Source organism: Brienomyrus brachyistius, chromosome 21 (genome assembly GCF_023856365.1).
Source record: "Brienomyrus brachyistius isolate T26 chromosome 21, BBRACH_0.4, whole genome shotgun sequence".
Taxonomy (NCBI): Eukaryota; Metazoa; Chordata; class Actinopteri; order Osteoglossiformes; family Mormyridae; genus Brienomyrus; species Brienomyrus brachyistius.
In genome coordinates this window covers 8120754-8138703 of record NC_064553.1, presented here as the reverse complement: position 1 = coordinate 8138703, position 17950 = coordinate 8120754, and the positions used below count along the sequence as shown (strand labels likewise).

Sequence of the window (17950 nt, the reverse complement as noted above, 5' to 3'; positions counted from 1 at the left end):
TGCATATCGTAGCAGAAACCTTATTGGCTACGCCGCTGTGACATCCAATCACACCACAGTCTTCAGGTAAGCAGTGGCTCAGCCATAGGCTGCGCCTGCTGACATTGGATCGGAAGGAGGCGTCGGGATTCACTTGCTGCTGTTTTGGTGGAAATTTGGCACTAGACTTCAAGCCATCAGTTATGGAGAAAGTTGTATTGGTGACTGGTGCAAACAGGTGACTTTTTCATGCTAATTACCTACAACACTCACTATCAACTACGTGTATTTAAACATGTTGGAATATATATTTACTTTCTTCCAGGTGCATTTGCGAGAAAATTATACATAAACCACAGGGACGTTTTCTTTAAAGTAAAAATGATTCGACTTAAAACTAAACATCGGTTTTACTTGAAGTGTTTTGAATAATTAGAGTACATTCTTTTTCTGAAAACTGCATATGCCAAACGTGTAAATACCGGGACTGCGATCCTTTATTTGTCCGTTTTATGTTAAACTAGTGTTTGAGTATCTTTCGGTAGTTTTTTTCAGTAGTAATTCACTCCTTGGTTTTAGTTTGACTGCATTGGACAAGCGCGTATACAAAATGAATGAATGGATGGATGTCAATCTGAAATACAAGCGTGATTTAGTTGTAATCGCTAATGACTGAGAGTTACAGTGTTGCACGCGGCAGTTACTGTGTTGCACGCGGCACAGATGTTCATCATGCACGTGTGTTGTCGCGTTGTGCAGTGGCATTGGCCTTGCCCTGTGCGAGCGCCTGCTGTCTCTGGACAGCCAGGTCAGTCTGTGCCTAGCCTGCAGGAACATGCAGCGGGCAGAGGCAGCCCGATCCGCCCTGCTGGCGTCCCACAGCGATGCCCACATCAACCTGATACGCCTTGACGTCGGCGACATCAGCTCCGTCCTCAGAGCTGCTCAGGAAGTCAAGATGAGGTGCAGCAATCCTGTCTTCCAACTTGACTATATGTGTTGTTTCTGTGTGGTGTCATATACCATTGCATAAAACCTGGGTCATTTTATACTACTCAGATATAACAGACTGGACTACATCTACCTCAATGCTGGGATCATGCCAGACCCTCAGGTGGACATCAAAGCCTTCATTAAGGGTTTGTTCTCTAGGTATGCTCTTATAGTTTTCCCTGCCTCACTTGGTATGCTTTCGCACTGCATTCCAGTTGCTTTACATCCCTGGTTTCCTCCTCATTGTTGGAATTTAATGGAATTTATATAACAGTCAACAGGGCGGAGTAGGGAGTGATGGCTCTGAGGTGAAGGATCTGTGCCGGTAATCGGAAGGTTGTTGGTTCGAATCCCATGAGTCCCATGAATCCCAGAGTGATCCTACTCTGTTGAGCTCTTGAGCAAGGCCCTTAACCTGCGATTGCTTCGTCCGAGGTGTAACGTTAACCTACATCCTGTCCTGCAAGCAGGTCCTCCAACTTACAGGGAAAATTTGGGGGTTGGTGGCAAGATTGGTACTCCAGCCACCGGAAAAAACTTCACACTGTTCCATTCGAACTAGTGTTGTGCTGAGGTATCACCCGCCGCACGGCTGCACTCGGGGTCTCAGCGCAAAGTATCAGCGTGCTCCTTACCTCCTTGTAATATCTTACAGACATTGTAATACTTCTTGCCATAACTTACTAATGTTGTTTTTATTAGGTTTCATACCCCGTTGATCGCATGATTTTATGACAATCTAAAATAAACTTCCATCTCTCCGTCCATCTTTCCATCCATCTCTCCATCTTCCAACCGCTTATCTTGGTCAGGGTCACAGGGATTTTTAAAAATCTTAATTTATTTGGCAAATGGTCATTTGTTCAGACTTACTCTAATTATGTATGATGCAGGGATATCAAGCGGAGTCTCGTTTTACATTTCAGGAACGTTGTCAAAATGTTTGCAACCGCAGAGGGCCTACTTACGCAGCAGGACCATGTGACCAAGGACGGCCTGCAGGAAGTGTTTGCCACCAACCTTTTCGGTCACTTTCTGATGGTAAATCTCTCCGTAAACCTCGCCCACACAATAATCTGGTATCTGATGGTCTCACCACTGCCATTCCAGATGTGTGGGTAGCAATCGAAATGGAAACAACTGTCAGGTAAAAAGCAATTACAGGTAAAAATGTGTCTAACTGGAAAGGATTTTTTATTTTGAACAACTGCCAGCAAACAATGACATGAACTGCCACACATGATACCCTGCATTCTGATGTAACGAGTTACATCTGAATTTCATGTGTACTTCTGTGTCTGTTATGTTGAGTACGTGTTCTAACCCTTAACCTTTAACATTGCTTAGCTCTGAATGTTCGTTTTGGTGCTTTCTAGAGGTTCTCATGTAGTTCACCAATGAAACACCTGATCCGTTTCCACTTGATCCACTGTATGGAAAGCTTGGACTCTTGTGCCACTGAGAAACCTGAAGAACTCCATAAAACATTAACAATGTGATCTGATGCCAAGGAACGCACAGTTAAGCGGCCCTTAGGCTAGGAACCATTATTCTCAGTTACGTGCTTATTCTCTGTATAGTGGCGCCCAGAGATTATCGGTCTTAATGCTATAGATTCTTGAAAAGTGTGGGTTCATCGTTTTAAGAGGTGAGATGGTTTCGTTTTCAAAAAAATAGCTCATTAAAGAATTCAAAAGCTCATATGAAACATAAGCCAGTGCAGCCCATGGTTCTCTACTGCTGGAGCTCTCCATCCCGTTATCTGGACACTCTTAGAGAGGCATCTCGCTGATTTGTCACATCACCAATTTTTTTCTTTTCTTTTCAGCAGAAACCGTGTCCTAACTTGACTCAGTCCCTAGTGATGGCCAAATTAAGCTTCTTAAACCGTTTGCTGTATTTTTTGACCCCACTAGATGGCACACTTGGTTTGCTTTGTGGGTGTGCTTTGAGCCCTTTTTTTTTTAACAAAGAGCACCATCTAGTGGGATCAGAAAATACAGCAAATGGTTCATGACGTTTCATTTGGCCATCTCTATCAGTCCCCTGCACAGAACCCATGGTGCATTATTAATGTCACCTGTAAGAAGATTGGTTTCATTTATCGGCCACTGATCCACTTAGGTGATGGTGTGAGACCTGCTTGCTGAGGGTATCATGGTACAGATTGATGTCTCCTGCGTGGTCCAGGTGAGGGAGCTTGAGCCGGTTCTGTGCCAACCCGGTCACACGGCCCAGCTGATATGGACGTCATCCAGCAATGCCAGGCGCTCTGCCTTCGACTTGGATGACTTCCAGCACCAGAGGGGCACGGAGCCCTACAGCTCCTCCAAGTATGCTGTGGACCTGCTTAGTGTGGCCCTGAACCGGCACCACAACCCACAGGTGAGGTCGTCACGCTATGGGCATTCTCAGGAGCAACAGTGGGGCATTGGGCTTGTCTCAGACAATATCTCTGCATGACCTGACATCTCTGACAGGTGCTCTATACAAACAGCAGAAAGACCCAAAATCCTGCCAAGAGGGCTCTGGCAAATATGTCTTTCAGAAAGAAATGTCCTCTCCTCCATTATCTTTCTTTCTTTCTCTTCATTGCTTTCCCTTTTCCCTGTTTTTGAAATATTCTGTATAAATGATGCAGGAATGCATTACAATTCACCCACGTAAAGCGCCTAGGGGCGACTTGTGAAAGGAGCTATATAAAAATACATTGAATTCAATTGAAATTAAGCTGCAAATAAAGTCACTTAGTTCTTGGCTACAGTGCTAATATTGACAATAAACCCTTGTCTGCTATTTTAAATCACTTGAGTTTTTTCAAATCCCTTGTTTTTTTAGTTCTGTTCTTCCATTGTGTTTTGTTCATTTTTAGCATTTTTTAAATGGAAAAACCAGCGTTTGGATAACTGAGGCATGAAGGATTGATGTGCCATGTGTTTTTTTTCTTTTCAAAACGCTATTTTCTTTTCTTCTGATCCACTGAGGATGGATTTCTCGTTTATTTTTAACAGGGGATTTACTCATCGGTGATTTGCCCGGGATTAGTGATGACTAATCTGACCTACGGCATCCTTCCCTCCTTCCTCTGGACTCTTATCATGCCCATAATGTTGCTGGTGAGTGTTTTGCTCTCTCTTTATGCCAGACATGCGTAGTAGCGGGAGATATGGTCCACTGAGGGATGAGCAAAATAGGATCAATGGGTGTAAATAACTTTAAATTTGGGGGGGGGGGGGCAGCATGTGGCTTAGTGGGCGAAGCCTTGGTGCCGGTGATCGGAAGGTCGCCGGTTCGAGCACATCTCTGCGTCCTTGAGCGAGGCCCATGACCCCCAGCTCCCTGGGCGCCGCTACGGGTGGCCGCCCTTCGCGACCAGCTTGCTCTCACCTGCAGAGAACAAGTTGAGGGGAGCAGTAAAGAGGATTTCCCCACGGAGATCAATAAAAAAAAAGTATCAACTACCAATGCAAACCCCTACATGCAGGATAGCCCTCCATTGACGAGAGGTTATTCCCTTGATGCAGGTTCGCTGTGAGTAATTTTCTTGAAGCCTGTATAAATTCAGGACGACAAATAACTCTGTTCCTTATCCCGACTCCCCCACCCCCAAACTTTAACAGATCAGAATCTTCACGAACACATTCACACTGACACCCTACAATGGAGCAGAGGCCCTGGTAAGTACTGATATGCTCACAAAGGTCTTATCAATGTGGACAGTGTTACGGCGCTTATGGAGCACAGTGTGGAAGGATGTGTCCCTCCTGCTTTTTTCGTGCTATGAGACTGTGTGTGTGTGTGTGTGTGTGTGTGTGTGTGTGTGTGTGTGTGTGTGTGTGTGTGTGTGTGTGTGTGTGTGTGTGTGTGTGTGTGTGAATGTAGCTGATCTTTCATTTTAATAAGAATTGATTGTTCCTGATTAATCAGCCCCCCCCCCCAACCCTGAACAGGATAAGCAGTCAGAAAATAAATGATTGTTAATGATTAAACGGTGACGGAAATTTGGTCTTGACAATGTCAATTTTTTACTTATTTTCTAAGAATCATTTGAGAAATGTTTCAAAATTTGGATTTCAAATATATTCATACGGAATAATTTTATTGAAAACCGTACTACGTGGTATTGGAGCCATTGCCTTTAACCGAATCATCACTGGAGAATCATGTAATAGGACTGGCCGGCACTGACGCCTAACCTTGTAGTCCCTCGATGTTGTCACTGATACGTGAAACGCTGTCCCTCTACTAGTGCTGGCTGTATATGCAGAAGCCAGAATCGCTGGATCCACTGGCTAAATACCACAGCTTAACATCAGGGCTAGGAAAAAATTACACGGCACCGCGCAAGGTGAGTATCAAAGGCACTGGCCTCGCAATCCTGCTAATTCTGAGCGGTCGTCTGCTCTACCCAAACACAACACCAAATCGAATTAAGCGACACGCTGACCGAAATAGGATTACACAGGACTGTCACCTCTGTCCTGACTAACGACTTGCTTGTTAAACTCCTGCATGAACTGTATATAACTTCATTTTCAAGTTAAATATATTCAGGTATGTACAGACACTCACCGGGTTACGGTGGTCTGTGTTACGATATTCCGACTTTACGATGGGTAAATGTTTTTCGCTTTCTGTACATTATTCAATAAATTGCATGAGATATTCAACACTTTGTTATAAAATAGGCTTTGTTTTAATGTATTTTTATTTTTTTTTGCCCAACAGTAAGTTAATGTAAGTGTTCTAAGCATGTTTAAGGTAGGCTAGGCTGTGAAGTTTGTTAGGTTAGGTTTACTATATTAAAATACAATTTTTGCTTAAGATATTTTCAATTTACACCAGGTTTATTGGAATGTAACCCCATCGTAATCCGGGGAGCGTCTGCATTTCGATGAAGTAGTTGTTACTTGGGTAAATCAAATATAAAAGTGTGTTACTAAATGAAATACAAAACTACTTGAGACGAAGATGTAATATGATTGCTTGGAACACGTGTATTACTTATCGACGGTGCCTTGCACTTGACTGTGAAATCCAGCATCATTTGTTTTGTCCCAGGTCTCCACATTCCATAGTGAAAGTAACTTATTTGAAAAAGTTTTTGCTGGGGAAAAAAAAATCACATTTTTTTATGTAGGTTGCTCAATGGTCACTGTGACTTCGGTTTTCATTTCACTGATGGCTTTTTCCTCATGCTTTTCAGATGGATGTCGACGAGGATCTGACGGAGGCTCTCTATGACCGATTGCTGAAACTGGAAATAGAAATACGGAAGAAGAACAAAGATACTGAGCAACACATTTCTGATCAGCAGCACCGTCCGAAAGAGGCACCATAGTGCGAGACCTTCACAGTCCAGCTCTCGGGTGCTGTGGACCAGACATGTAGCCATGTAGTAAAATTATGGGTTTACTCCCCCCCCAACCAAAAAAAAACAGGAAAAAAAAAAAACAAAGGATAAAAAATATCCCAACCGGGTATGTAGCTAGGTAGTAAAACAAATACTGATGCTCCTCTACTTGCGAACATTGAACTTACGAACTTTCAGACATATGAACGAAATGAAGAGTGCTGTCCAAATGGTGTTCATTGGGCTCCCGTTTCCTGTCCGCAACATCGATTTTTTTTTTCTGCACGCCAATCCCGCCCAGTACGACTTCTGGCCGCTACTCATACAGCGCAGCAGCGTACCGTGCGAACTCCCAGCATCCTACTTCTTTGTACTTCCATATACCCTTAAAATGATGTTGAATAACGACTTTTGAACATTTCAAGTTATGAACAGCTGTTCGGAACATAACTCAGTCATAAGTAGAGGAGCGTCTGTAGTCTAACCCCCCGCCCCCCCCCCAGAAATTCACTTCTGGCTATGGCCTGCTGCAGCCAGAGTTAACAGGGTGGGGGCAGGAGGGGATCCTGGACCTTATCTCAACAGTTCAGCATAGGGCACAAGGTTGGGTTACCCCCTGGACCAGGATCCAGTTCATTGCAGAGCATGTACAAAATTCTCACATCCTCAGCCATGATCTGGGCAGTTCACAGAAGTCATTTAGCCTAACTGCATGTCTTTGGAACGTGTGCAACACAGGGAGAATGTGCAAGCACCATGGACTGTGGACCAGTATTTTTTAATGGTTTCTGCACTTTATAAAACGGTGAACACAGTAGCTTATGTAGCTATGACATTATGATTTAACATGTGCAGTACCTCAAGTAAATATGCTGCATTAGCACAACAAACATCTTTGTACCAGACAAGGGTGCCTGCAGAATCCTGCAGTTAACAATCATACCAAGGACATATACTTGAAGCAGAGGCATTTCTGTTATGTTTTTATTCTTGAAATAAATGTGATCCAGTTGAAGCTCCCCCCCCCCCCCCACATTCATTCCTCAAGTGATAGTAATTACTTATCAAATAATTAGTTTGAGTAAAATCATAAAAAGCTCGTCGGGGACAATGAGTTCAGACACTGTTTATGGACAATATCTGCTCTTCAATAAACTTCCTGTTTCACCCCAGTCGTTTTACATCTAAAATCTCAGACTTTTTCAGCGATTTGTATTTTATCATACCTAACAAGATGATAGCACATTGTGAAGTGTCTTATTTATCACGGTTTTCCTGACTTGTGTGCTTATGTGTTCATTAATATAAACTGATTTTTCCCATGACATCGAGATATTTCTTGTTGTTGAGCGACAAATTTAATGTTGGTACAGTTATGGACAATGACAAACCAGTGAGGCAGACAGCACATTTTTAACACGTGCTGCCAAAGAGAAGAGGTGGAAATTTCTGGCCCAGACAGTAAAAATCCAGTCCAAGATTTTGCTTCAGCCAAGCAAATGAGTACTCAAATGGTTGGCTGAAAGAAAATCTTGTACTGGATTTCCACCTCTGCCAAAGAGTCGACTTGGCGTACGTGTGGCAAGGCTGAGCTTCCAGTGAATGCACAGGTACAGTTTAAGCAGTTTCCGTGCAGGTGCCACACAAGCTGTTCTCAGGCTACACCCTGACCAATTCAATATTACCTCCTGTGCACAGTGAAGGATGATTATGGCACCTAAAAAGTAACGTGGATGAGGGATGGACTGGGAAAAAACACCGTGGAAAATGACATCCCCATTGAACATTGACCCACGTATACAGCAGCTGTTCGTGAATTATTTTGGTAGTCATGTTCATGTTCAGATACATGGAAACCGTTTTCATAATGTTTAGTGAGTTGTTTTCCTGTCTGGTACAATGGCCAAAGTCAATTTACGCTACAGACGTAAGTGATGGTCGGGAATGACAGATCTGGTAGAAACCACTGATAGGCACAAACGACGATACAACTTAATTCTCCTTACATTTAGCACCGATAAAATCGCTTAAATTGATTGTGAATATTTCAGCAATTCGAAATGGGAGACATTCATTCAACAAGTATAAGAAAGAAATGCAACTGAAGGATATAGCATGTTTTGCCAGTTTGAATGTATTTTAAATATTTCTCACTAAGCCAATTTAATTCATTACTTTAAGTTAAACCAGTACTTAATGAAGTTACTAATTTTTCTAAAGCTGTATGAAATCCCTAGATAATATGTAAACGTATATGTAATATGTAAACGTAATTTTGTATATAAAACGTCATGGGGATCCTCTGCAATAACAAACTACCGGCGGGGTCAAAAACTCCATTTCCCGGCGTCCTCGCCACTCCTCATTTTCAGGTTCAGGCTATTCTTGCCTCGCCTGTCCCTTTAAAAAATTCTTACAGCCCCCCACTCCCCCGACCCGTCAGTGAGTCCCGGATGTCAATCGCGCCGGAAGAGAAGAAGGTCTCTTTCCCGGCCATCTTGAGGCTTTACTTAGCGAGTTGTTCGCTCCAAGCCCCGTAGAATCGGAGGAAAATCCTGCTGAAGGGGCGCCATCATGCCCGGACATCTGCAAGAAGGCTTCGGCTGCGTCGTAACCAATCGGTTCGACCAGCTATTAGATGACGAGTCCGATCCTTTTGAGGTGTTAAAGGCTGCAGAGAACAAGAAGAAGGACGCGGCCGCTGCTGGTACCACCAAGACTGCAGCTCAAGCCGCCAAGCAGCCGAAAAAGGAGTCGCAAAAAGACCGAAAGAATCCCCTTCTTGACAAGAAGGAGGAACCTCAGCCCCCGGTGTCTCTAAAAAAAGAGGGTAAGGAGTTGGTGGATACAGTGGCGTGCTACGGGACTTGCAGCGGCTGGCTTGCAAGCTAGTTTACTGCGTATGCTCCCATGAGGTCAACATGGTCCCTATTTTGATCTAGTTGGAGGGCAGCATAAAGTATTAGGAATGGACACTTGTTCTGTTGCATTGCATGAAACGTGCTCAAATTCAGTACCGAAGATGCATTTAGTGTTTAGCCTAATAGCTGCCGAACAATAGCAGGAGTGAGCACGTTTAGTCTTGAGATTACTAGCATGTTGTAGTGCTTTAATTAGTAAAGCATAGGATGTCCTGTAACTAATATGATGGAAAGGTACGCAGTTTTTCAAGAACCGTGGTTTATGTTGCATTGCATGTAAACCCGCCTATTGTGCTTCCAAAAACATGGCCGTTCATGCATTATGTCAGTGCAGAATTGAAAGGTGTGAAGGAAATAGCTATGTTAAGTCTTGTGGTTTTGAGAGGGATTTCAAAATGTCAAATGCTTTGAAGTGTTGATGATCTTAACGACTGACAGACCGTGGCATCTATAATAACTAGTAATGTAACTCGGCTGTCATCCTAGCAATTTGCTATGTTTCTGACATTATAAGGTACTTGTCAGTTTAAACGTGTTTTGATCACGACTGTCATCTTGACTTGCTTGGCCGAAACGTGCTTGTCTGGGACCGATTCTTCCCCCGGGGTTAGGAAAATACAGGCTTTTTTTAGGTGATCAGGCAATACAGAAACCTATGGCGAGCGTGCAGTGGAGTGTTTAATTTTTGCTGCGTTCGCGCGTGCCGCGTGGAAATGAGGTCGACGTGAGGCAGCGTCATGCGGGCCGGTGTGCGGTCGGCGCGCGGCTCCGCGCACACACTTCTGGAGGTTACGTTCGAGTAAAGTTGCCGAAACTTCGGACCTCTGTCTCAAAGGAACCTGCTGTGTCTTTGCTCCGCTGGTCGGCCAGCGCCAGCTAACCCGGGCCGCTCGACAGGGTGCTTATTTTGGCGTGCTTATTTGACAAGTTCGATACGCCTAAATACCAAATTTGGAGGGCAATGAAAAGCTTAAACAGGTGCGACGAAACATGCCGACGCCCGCGGGATATATGGTACGGCAGCTGGGACGGTCTTGCTGCCTTTGGTGGTTTTAGGTGTGGTGGGGAGTAGACAGTCCCTCATGGACGTATTTTAAGGCCGATAGCACACGTATATCGGTGTGAACAACCAATATTTTGATGACAGTACCCAACTGTACAATATTAAACAAATTTATCGTGGTGTTCATAGTTGTTAGGAATACTACGAAATTTCTTTCGGTTTACCTTTTTGTTTTAATACTTCTCACTTTAAATGTAGTTTCCCTCATGGTTTGGGGATAGTAGCTCTTCTGTCAGTCTTGTATTAATCGTAAATGTGCTGTGATCGGTTAAATATTAACCTAAGGGCTGCCTGTGATTGGGTGTGAGTAGCTTGACCACTCTCTGTGATTGGTTGTCATTTCAGGTATCAGGAGGGTGGGTAGGAGGCCAGAGCAGCAGTCTGCCCACCCCGGTCCTCAGGGCTCCCAGCCGCAGGGGGCCCCGGTGGAGGGTCGCCCAACGGACCGGAGGCCGGACAGACGGCCTCCTCGCGAACGCCGCTTCGAGAAGCCTGCAGAGGAAAAGCCAGAGGGTGGCGAATTTTCCACTGAGAAGTGAGTTGATGGGATAATGGAAAGCCTGCAGTGATTTTTGTCACTTAATAATACCTAGAGGACATAGTGCTTAGAGATTTTATTTAAGATGATTATCATCCTGAAAGTGCCATTGGAGCCACTGAACAGACATTCACACTTTCTGCCATGTTTCCTTGTTCCAAGACCAACTTGGACTCTCCAGGTAACTTTGTGATCCTGTTCGAGTCTGTTAAAGTTGATGTATACTTTTGCATAGAATCTGCCATGGGTAGCTTGCGTACCCTCCGCTGTAGCCTGGTGCCTGTAGTTACATTTCCGGGGAGGTGCGCATCAGGCTGTGGCGCAAGGTATGTGGCTACCGATGGAGTAGATTCTATGCAGCAGTATAAATCAGCCTCTATGGTGGATTACTAAGCACTGCAGGGTTCATACAGATCTGCTAGCTAGTACGGTCAAGAAGTGTGTTCTCCGTGAGGTTGTGTGGGTGGAGGCAGCGTTTGCACTGCTGACCGTTGGCACCTTTGGCTGGCAGGTTTGCCGGGGACAGGCCTGTTCGGGGGCGTGGAGGTGGACGTGGCGGACGTGGGGGTCGTGGCCGCGGCATGGGCAGGAGCGACGGCTTTGATTCCCGTGGAAAACGTGAATTTGACCGACACAGCGGAAGCGACAAATCGTAAGTCATTCGTCGGATGGGTGTCTGCCACCTTGCCCGGTGATACTGCTTGTCCTGACCCTGGAGGCTAAGTGTCATTTCGTCTTTGGTTCAGCAGCCTGAAAGCCGAGGAGAAGCGTGGCGGGAGTGGATCGCATAACTGGGGCACTGTTAAGGATGAGCTGAGGTGAGTGCGTGTGCTTGGGTCGTGCCGTGGGTCCCCTGGACGCACGCTTTGTCACATGGCAGCACCCTGTGTTTGTGGGATGAGCTGCCTTCATTCTTCAAGCGAGGATGTCACATCGTGTAAGTGGCACAGCGTTTCGCCCTACCTTACTGCAGCAGCTGAGTGGAAGAAGGTGGAGTCAGTGGAGGAAGTGAATGACAGGAAAAAGATGTAGCTGTCCTGTCTCTGGATGGGCACGTATCTCTGCAGCCCATCACAGGTTAATTACTTTTAAATTGGATGATTAATTTTAACGATTCAAACATTTGTCAGGTCAGTTAAGATGGTTGTTCATTGTAATGATAGTGGATTGTGATTGATCTTTGCCATTTAAAGTTTAAAAATATTAACTGTGTTGCTGAAATTCAGGAATTCACACAGCTCAGGGACAGGATAGCTTGGGCGTAAGGCTGGGATTTTTGCAGATTGCTGAAGTTGGAGAGCATCCCCTTTTATGTTGCTTGGACCACCTGCCTAAGATATCCCCAGAATGCTAATAAATCGTGCTCTTGCATCCTCCTGTCAATTCCCCCCTCCCCGTCAGTCAGCTGTCACAAAGCACCATTTTTTATTTTTTTTGCCTCAGCTCCCTCCCACAGTTTTGTTCAGTCATTTCAGGTTTCGTCTGACCTGTGCCTCTGACTAACATGTCCTTTCCTCTGATTCAACGCCTTATCCTTTCCAGCGAGCTGGATCAGTCCAACGCTACTGAGGAAACCCCCGAAGGGGAGGAGCACCCCCCCGCGGACTCGGAGAACAAGTGGGTGTCTGGGCAGCTTCCGTCTTGTGGTTTTCACACCTGCTCTCCCGGACGTCAGGACGGTGTTGCTTTTGCATCAAAACCTCACCTCTTAGTCAGTCAGCAGAGGAATTTGTCCAGAGCAACCATCATCAATTACTGTCACACGCTTCATAAGGTTTTAGTAACTCTACTAAGAAAATGGTTTCAGGTACGTTACCTATGAGTGCTTTGCGAACTTAATGGTTTTGGAACCAAAGTCTTAACATTTTCAGACCTATGGCTCTGCCTTTGGATGTTCTGACACCAGCTGGATACATTTGTAACTTTTGATGTAATTTTGCCACACAATTGCTAAGAGTATCATAGACCCCTATATCGTATAACCTCTTGTCATCCGTTGACCAGGAGAATTAACATTTGCGGCATGTTTGTCTGTCTATCATGTGCCACAGGGAGAACGAGGCTGAGGAGGTGAAGGAGGAGGGCCCGAAGGAGATGACCCTGGATGAATGGAAGGCCATGCAGATCAAGGAGCGGGCTAAGGTCGAGTTCAACATCCGCAAGCCTAACGAGGGCGCTGACAGCCAGTGGAAGAAGGGCTACGTGCTGCACAAGTCTAAGAGCGAAGACGTAAGTACTTGGGATTTTTGGCCCCTCTTGTAGTGACTTTTTTTTTTTTGCTTCACCTGTGAACACCCTTCCTGTCTGACCACTGTTACCATCACATCAAGCGATGCACTGAAAAATAAAGATGTAGAATTTCTACCTAACCTGTTGTCCGCAGGCCTGATTGCCCATACGGTTCCTTTGGTGTCTGTGCTCACTCTTTGTGCGTGGGTTTTCTGTTGTGAAGAGAGTGAATCACCAGCATGCAGTGGCACCCATTGGGGCAGTCTTTGTCTTTTCTGACACTTGCAGGGACCTGCTGATAGTTTAATCAACACTTGAGACTAGCTGTGTTCGCTGTCTTCTACCGCAAAACACTTGTTATAAGCAATCTGACAAATTCCTAATTTTAATTTGACGTGCTTTCTTTTCTTGGAAATGATGGGTAAAACTGCTGATTGTTAGAATTTACTGAGCTAGTTTGTAGCTCAGCGTGCATGTTTGACTTCAGTGGATCTGACTTGTTGCTCTGTAGTGCTCCGTGTCCAGCACGGCTCTGTTTGTATATCCTGTGTTACACGGTACATGCTGCTATACACCTAGGGCCACTTGGGGAGGTACCTCCTGAGCCTAAGCGTATTATGTATCTTCTGTGAAGCCTGGCTGTACTCTAACTTCTGTTAGAAGGTTAACACAGATAATTTCCCTTTGGCTTTATTAAAGCACCACCCTTGAATAAGTAAAATACTTTGGAGATACTGTTCCGGGCAGCGCATCTTAGCGGCTACAAACAAAATGGGGGTGAGGAGGAAAGAGAGGGAAGGACAGTTTGGTACAGGAGACTCTGCTTTGTCACCCACAGTGTATTGTAGCGTGCTGCTGTTGCTCTCATTGTGCTGCTTGTATCTCTTACGTCATTGTTCGCGCAAGTCCTACAGTCGCTTCGCCATCTCCTGATCTTCTGGTACAAATGCTTTGTTCACTATTTCTTTGGTCAGAGCCGAAATACACCAGCGAGAATTTTTTCTGTTTGTCATCCTTGCACATTTTTGCCACCTGTCATGTTCCCGCTGATCCATTCTGTTATGGTTTCCTTGTGGAAATGCAGAGTCACTCACTGGTATCAGGAAACTGTTGTCTTGGTTGTCATAATGCAGATTTTGGTGTATGAATTTTGCTTTTAAGTGTTTTGAAATCTTTCTGGTTAAGTTCAGGGACAGACTTTTCAGGGGTTTTGAAATGTATTTTTCTACTCGAGCACTGATGTCATTAATGGCTGTCAAACTAAATTCCAAGTTAATGTTTGTTTTTTTTGTTCCTTTACAATTGACATGACGGTGCATCAACTTAACAGCGATTTCTGTAGATTTTGATTTGTCATGTGGTATTACAGACTCAATACTCATGGGTATGGGAAGCTGGTCGTCTGGTGATGTTGCTGCCGCCCGCTGTGTGTTTGACTGTTTTTCCTGTTTTGCACAGGCCAATGCCGAAGAGGCCTGCGGGGAGCACCACTTTCGGAAACCGGCCAACGATATCACGTCCCAGCTGGAGATCAACTTCGGAGACCTGGGTCGTCCTGGACGTGGCCGTGGGGGACCCCGTGGTGGAAGGGGGGGACGTGGTGGCAGCAGGCCGGTGCGTGGTGTCCGACCTGACAAGGTGAGCGGGTGCAGGGGCTAGTATGGTGGCGGTCTGACGATTTTTACCTTTTTGCTTGGTGCATCTTGCTGCAGTCTCAGTGCTAATTTTTCACCCCATCTATTGTGTTCGCAGCCTAGTGGAGCTTCTGTGCCCAACGTCGATGACCCAGAGGCATTCCCTGCCCTGGCCTGAACATGGTCTCCATTTGGCCGAACCTCACGTCCTTCCAGGCCTCCTCCTCTACGAGGCTTGCATGCTTGTGGAACCTTCAACTATAATAAAAAGACTGTCATCCATACCATTCACACTTGGACTGAAATTTTAATGGTTTTAAAAGACAAACAAAAAATGGAAAAAGGACTCCTGTTGCCTCACAGAAGCAAACTATCAGTAGAGGTTTTGTATTTAGAAACAAGGTAGCAGGGATGTTTTCATACAGTATTTTTTTTTCAGATATTATGCATTCTTCATTATCTTTTTGTATTGCTGCATTTCCAAATATAGGTGTGAAGACTGAGTTGACGGTGTTCCATGGCTTGCTGTCTTGTCAAGCTCCCTACTGTTCGTTTTTAAGTTTCCTCTCGAAGAAATATCAAGGATTAAGTTCTAGGTCCACTGGCTGAAAAAGCATAGAGAGAAGTTAAGGCAGCATTCGAAATGGAGTTTTCATGCTTTGGTTTTCATATTTTTAGATGATTACCAGACACAATGTACTCCAGTTGTGAAGATATTTTTGAACTTCTATTTATGCTCTGTATGCCTCTGAATTTCACTTGCCCCCCCCCCCCCCTCCCAGTGGACCATTAGTATTTGAGTGTGCATGTTTAAGTTTGTGTGTGGAGGCTCCACCAGCCCCAGTCGTGAGTGTGAAGCCTGCAGTTCCTCTTGGTCCTTTGTGTAATTTAAATTTTTAAAAAGAGACATATGGCAGCAGTAACTGCACATTAGAAGTGACGGCTTCATATTTGCAGCCATCCTCCTGTCCCCTCTGCTAACCTCGATACCATGTCTGCATTCTTTGAGATTGGGAAAACTGCAGGTTATTTCTTGGAACCAATGTGACATTGTGGCTCTTGGTTTTATCACTCCATGTGGTTTTGTGTGTGTTTTTTTATTATTTTTTTTTAAACGAGACGGCAGCACTACTACTACTGCATAATTTACTGAAAAAATGCTGTTCAGTGTGGAGCAATGGAGTGCTACGAAATGTATGGATGCTAACCCTGCTATTTGACCTCTGTGTATTTAAGAATTGTCACAATCAGATTGTCGTGGGGAAATGTTACGGGGGCGGGGTGGGGGGGGGGGGGGAGTGGCTCCTTTGTCTGAACACTACCATAAGCTGATCCAAGCTTTGTATTTTTGTGTTGGGCAGACTTGTGGGCGATGTATGGACACGGGGGGGTTATTTTCTGTAGAACTGTCGGGTCCAGCTGCGTTGGGCATCTTGACTTTAAAAAAACCCCCTTTCTGTGAAAAACACAAAACACCCCTGTTCTAATAAATTGCTTAGAAGTGTTCAAGGTAAGCTGCTTAACGCAGTGTTGTGTGTAATGATTACTGTTTATGTTTTTGTGTTTAAGCTCAACCTGGGCAAGTCCATGAACTTGGATAGTTATGCTGTCTCGTGGTAATCTTCAACGTCTTTGTGACCACAGAAATCTGTCTGCATTTATGTTATACAGGCTAGTTGTGAAATGTCGAAATCCCAGGCTGGTATGTGCGTCTATATATGGGTTTTTGAATGACCTACACGGTCAGTTTTTGCTAATTGTGGGGCGGTGTGCTTGTGATTGGACGGTCACTAGTACAAATCTCCGAGTTGGCAGAGTGATTCTGCCATTTGTCTCCTGAGTGAGGAGCTTAACCTCCCACCGGTTACTCCAGGGAACGTCTGACCATACTTTCTCTCAAAAATGTGTCTTTGGATAGTGGCATTTGCGAAGTAAATATGAGTGCTAATTTTTCTGCCAACGTAGCCCCTCTTGTCTGAGGGTGCCTTTTTTGATTAAGTGGGGTCGCCTGGTTGATTTAGGCTTTTAGCATGATGGGTCAGTCTTTGAAGTTGTTAGTATTTTTTTTATGGTCTTTAGGTCTTATTTTAAGGACTGCTTCACATGCTATTGGTTTAAAATGTTTAAGATGATGCTTCAATTCTGGGAGTATTTTTATTTATTTTTTAATTCCTTGCATTGATGTGACATTGCTCTTTCACGAGCTTAGGGCTTTTCTCTTAAGCTAATGAAAACTATTATGCTGACATTTTCTTCTGGATGTGTCGCTGAAGTTGAGCTATGATGTAGTCTTGCATTATATCTTTCACAATATCAACCCTCACAAATACATTACCTCTGAAATTGATTTTTGTAAATTACTGTTTTTTTTTTTTAATATGTTAATATAAATGTGAAGTGGTCTAAAATTGAGTTTTATTTTAACTAGCTGTTGAGTTTAAGCTTACAAAGTAACAATAAGGAATGCAATTAGGGGTTTGTCGGAGACATGCTTGGGTTTAACCAGTACAAGCAAAGATCGTAAACAGTATTTTGGTAATACTAGTTTACTCAGTATGCCTGAGATGCAACCCTCTTCTTGTTTAGAATTAGGGCCTTGTCGCTAGTACCCTGGTCTAGGGCCTTAATTGCTCCAAAACCCAGTCTCACCCAAGTCCCTTTATTGCTGTTCCCTCAGTGTAGACAGCTGTGATTGTTGGATTGTGTTGTACAGTTTATGGAAAATATTTGCACATTTCCAAAATCGCACACTTGATTTTAGTCATATTTTACAACGTCAAATTTGAATGTAAAAGTTGTATAAAACAATGTCTTGAATGTTTTTTTGTTTTTGTTTTTTATTTTTTTTGTGACTTAAGGAATTTTTGCCGTAAAAGGTTTTGACCCCTGTCATTATTACAGGTTCTTTTTGGTAAGTTGTTTATTCTTAAATTTGCCCCTATTTCTACTGAAAGATAAATGAATCTTGCGTGTATAAAATCCCTTATGCCACTAGTGTCACTCCATTCTAGTGTTGCAGTGACTTTAGTATGAATAAATGACCAATGGTGGGTTTTGTCATTTCTTTGCCTGGTACTGATCCATTGATAGTTTTGCCCGATGATATTTGTGAGGTGCTCATTTGTGTTGATCCAGCATCTAGGGCTCCCTGTTTACTCCTGAGATTCCATCCAGTTCTTGATACCAGCCTAAAGGATTTCTGACTAGCCGTTCCATGTAGTTTTTTAATCACTCAGGCTT

At 44.2% G+C, this 17950-nt stretch overlaps 2 protein-coding genes across 4 annotated transcripts; both read left to right on the top strand.

The window, feature by feature from the left end:
* Positions 1 to 80: 80 nt before the first annotated feature.
* On the top strand, positions 81 to 7650 carry hsd17b7 (hydroxysteroid (17-beta) dehydrogenase 7). The gene is made up of 9 exons (XM_048988842.1): positions 81 to 217; positions 739 to 942; positions 1039 to 1131; positions 1899 to 2013; positions 3163 to 3357; positions 3984 to 4088; positions 4593 to 4649; positions 5222 to 5320; positions 6179 to 7650. Exons 1-9 carry the CDS (start codon positions 183 to 185, stop codon positions 6311 to 6313), a joined length of 1038 nt encoding a protein of 345 aa, XP_048844799.1. The 5' UTR covers positions 81 to 182; the 3' UTR covers positions 6314 to 7650.
* Positions 7651 to 8703: 1053 nt separating this feature from the next.
* Positions 8704 to 17760, top strand: LOC125716499 (plasminogen activator inhibitor 1 RNA-binding protein-like). 3 transcript variants are annotated; one of them, XM_048988839.1, is made up of 8 exons: positions 8727 to 9155; positions 10655 to 10844; positions 11359 to 11499; positions 11594 to 11665; positions 12390 to 12464; positions 12899 to 13076; positions 14535 to 14714; positions 14829 to 17760. In XM_048988839.1, the coding sequence occupies exons 1-8, from the start codon at positions 8900 to 8902 to the stop codon at positions 14886 to 14888; spliced, it is 1152 nt and encodes a 383-aa protein (XP_048844796.1). In that variant the 5' UTR covers positions 8727 to 8899; the 3' UTR covers positions 14889 to 17760. The 3 variants fall into 3 exon arrangements, with proteins under 3 accessions (XP_048844798.1, XP_048844796.1, XP_048844797.1); XM_048988840.1 differs by having other exon boundaries at positions 8740 to 9155; positions 11597 to 11665; XM_048988841.1 differs by lacking the exons at positions 14535 to 14714; positions 14829 to 17760 and having other exon boundaries at positions 8704 to 9155; positions 12390 to 12654; positions 12899 to 13057.
* The last annotated feature ends 190 nt before the right edge of the window (positions 17761 to 17950 follow it).

Coding starts and splice junctions, on each gene's coding strand:
- hsd17b7 (XM_048988842.1), top strand. CDS start 183: ATGGAGAAAGTTGTATTGGTGACTGGTGCAAACAG. Junction 3,358..3,983: donor ACCGGCACCACAACCCACAG/GTGAGGTCGTCA, acceptor TATTTTTAACAG/GGGATTTACTCATCGGTGAT. Junction 4,089..4,592: donor TCATGCCCATAATGTTGCTG/GTGAGTGTTTTG, acceptor AAACTTTAACAG/ATCAGAATCTTCACGAACAC.
- LOC125716499 (XM_048988839.1), top strand. CDS start 8,900: ATGCCCGGACATCTGCAAGAAGGCTTCGGCTGCGTCGTAACCAATCGG. Junction 12,465..12,898: donor CCCGCGGACTCGGAGAACAA/GTGGGTGTCTGG, acceptor CATGTGCCACAG/GGAGAACGAGGCTGAGGAGG. Junction 14,715..14,828: donor GTGGTGTCCGACCTGACAAG/GTGAGCGGGTGC, acceptor TTGTGTTCGCAG/CCTAGTGGAGCTTCTGTGCC.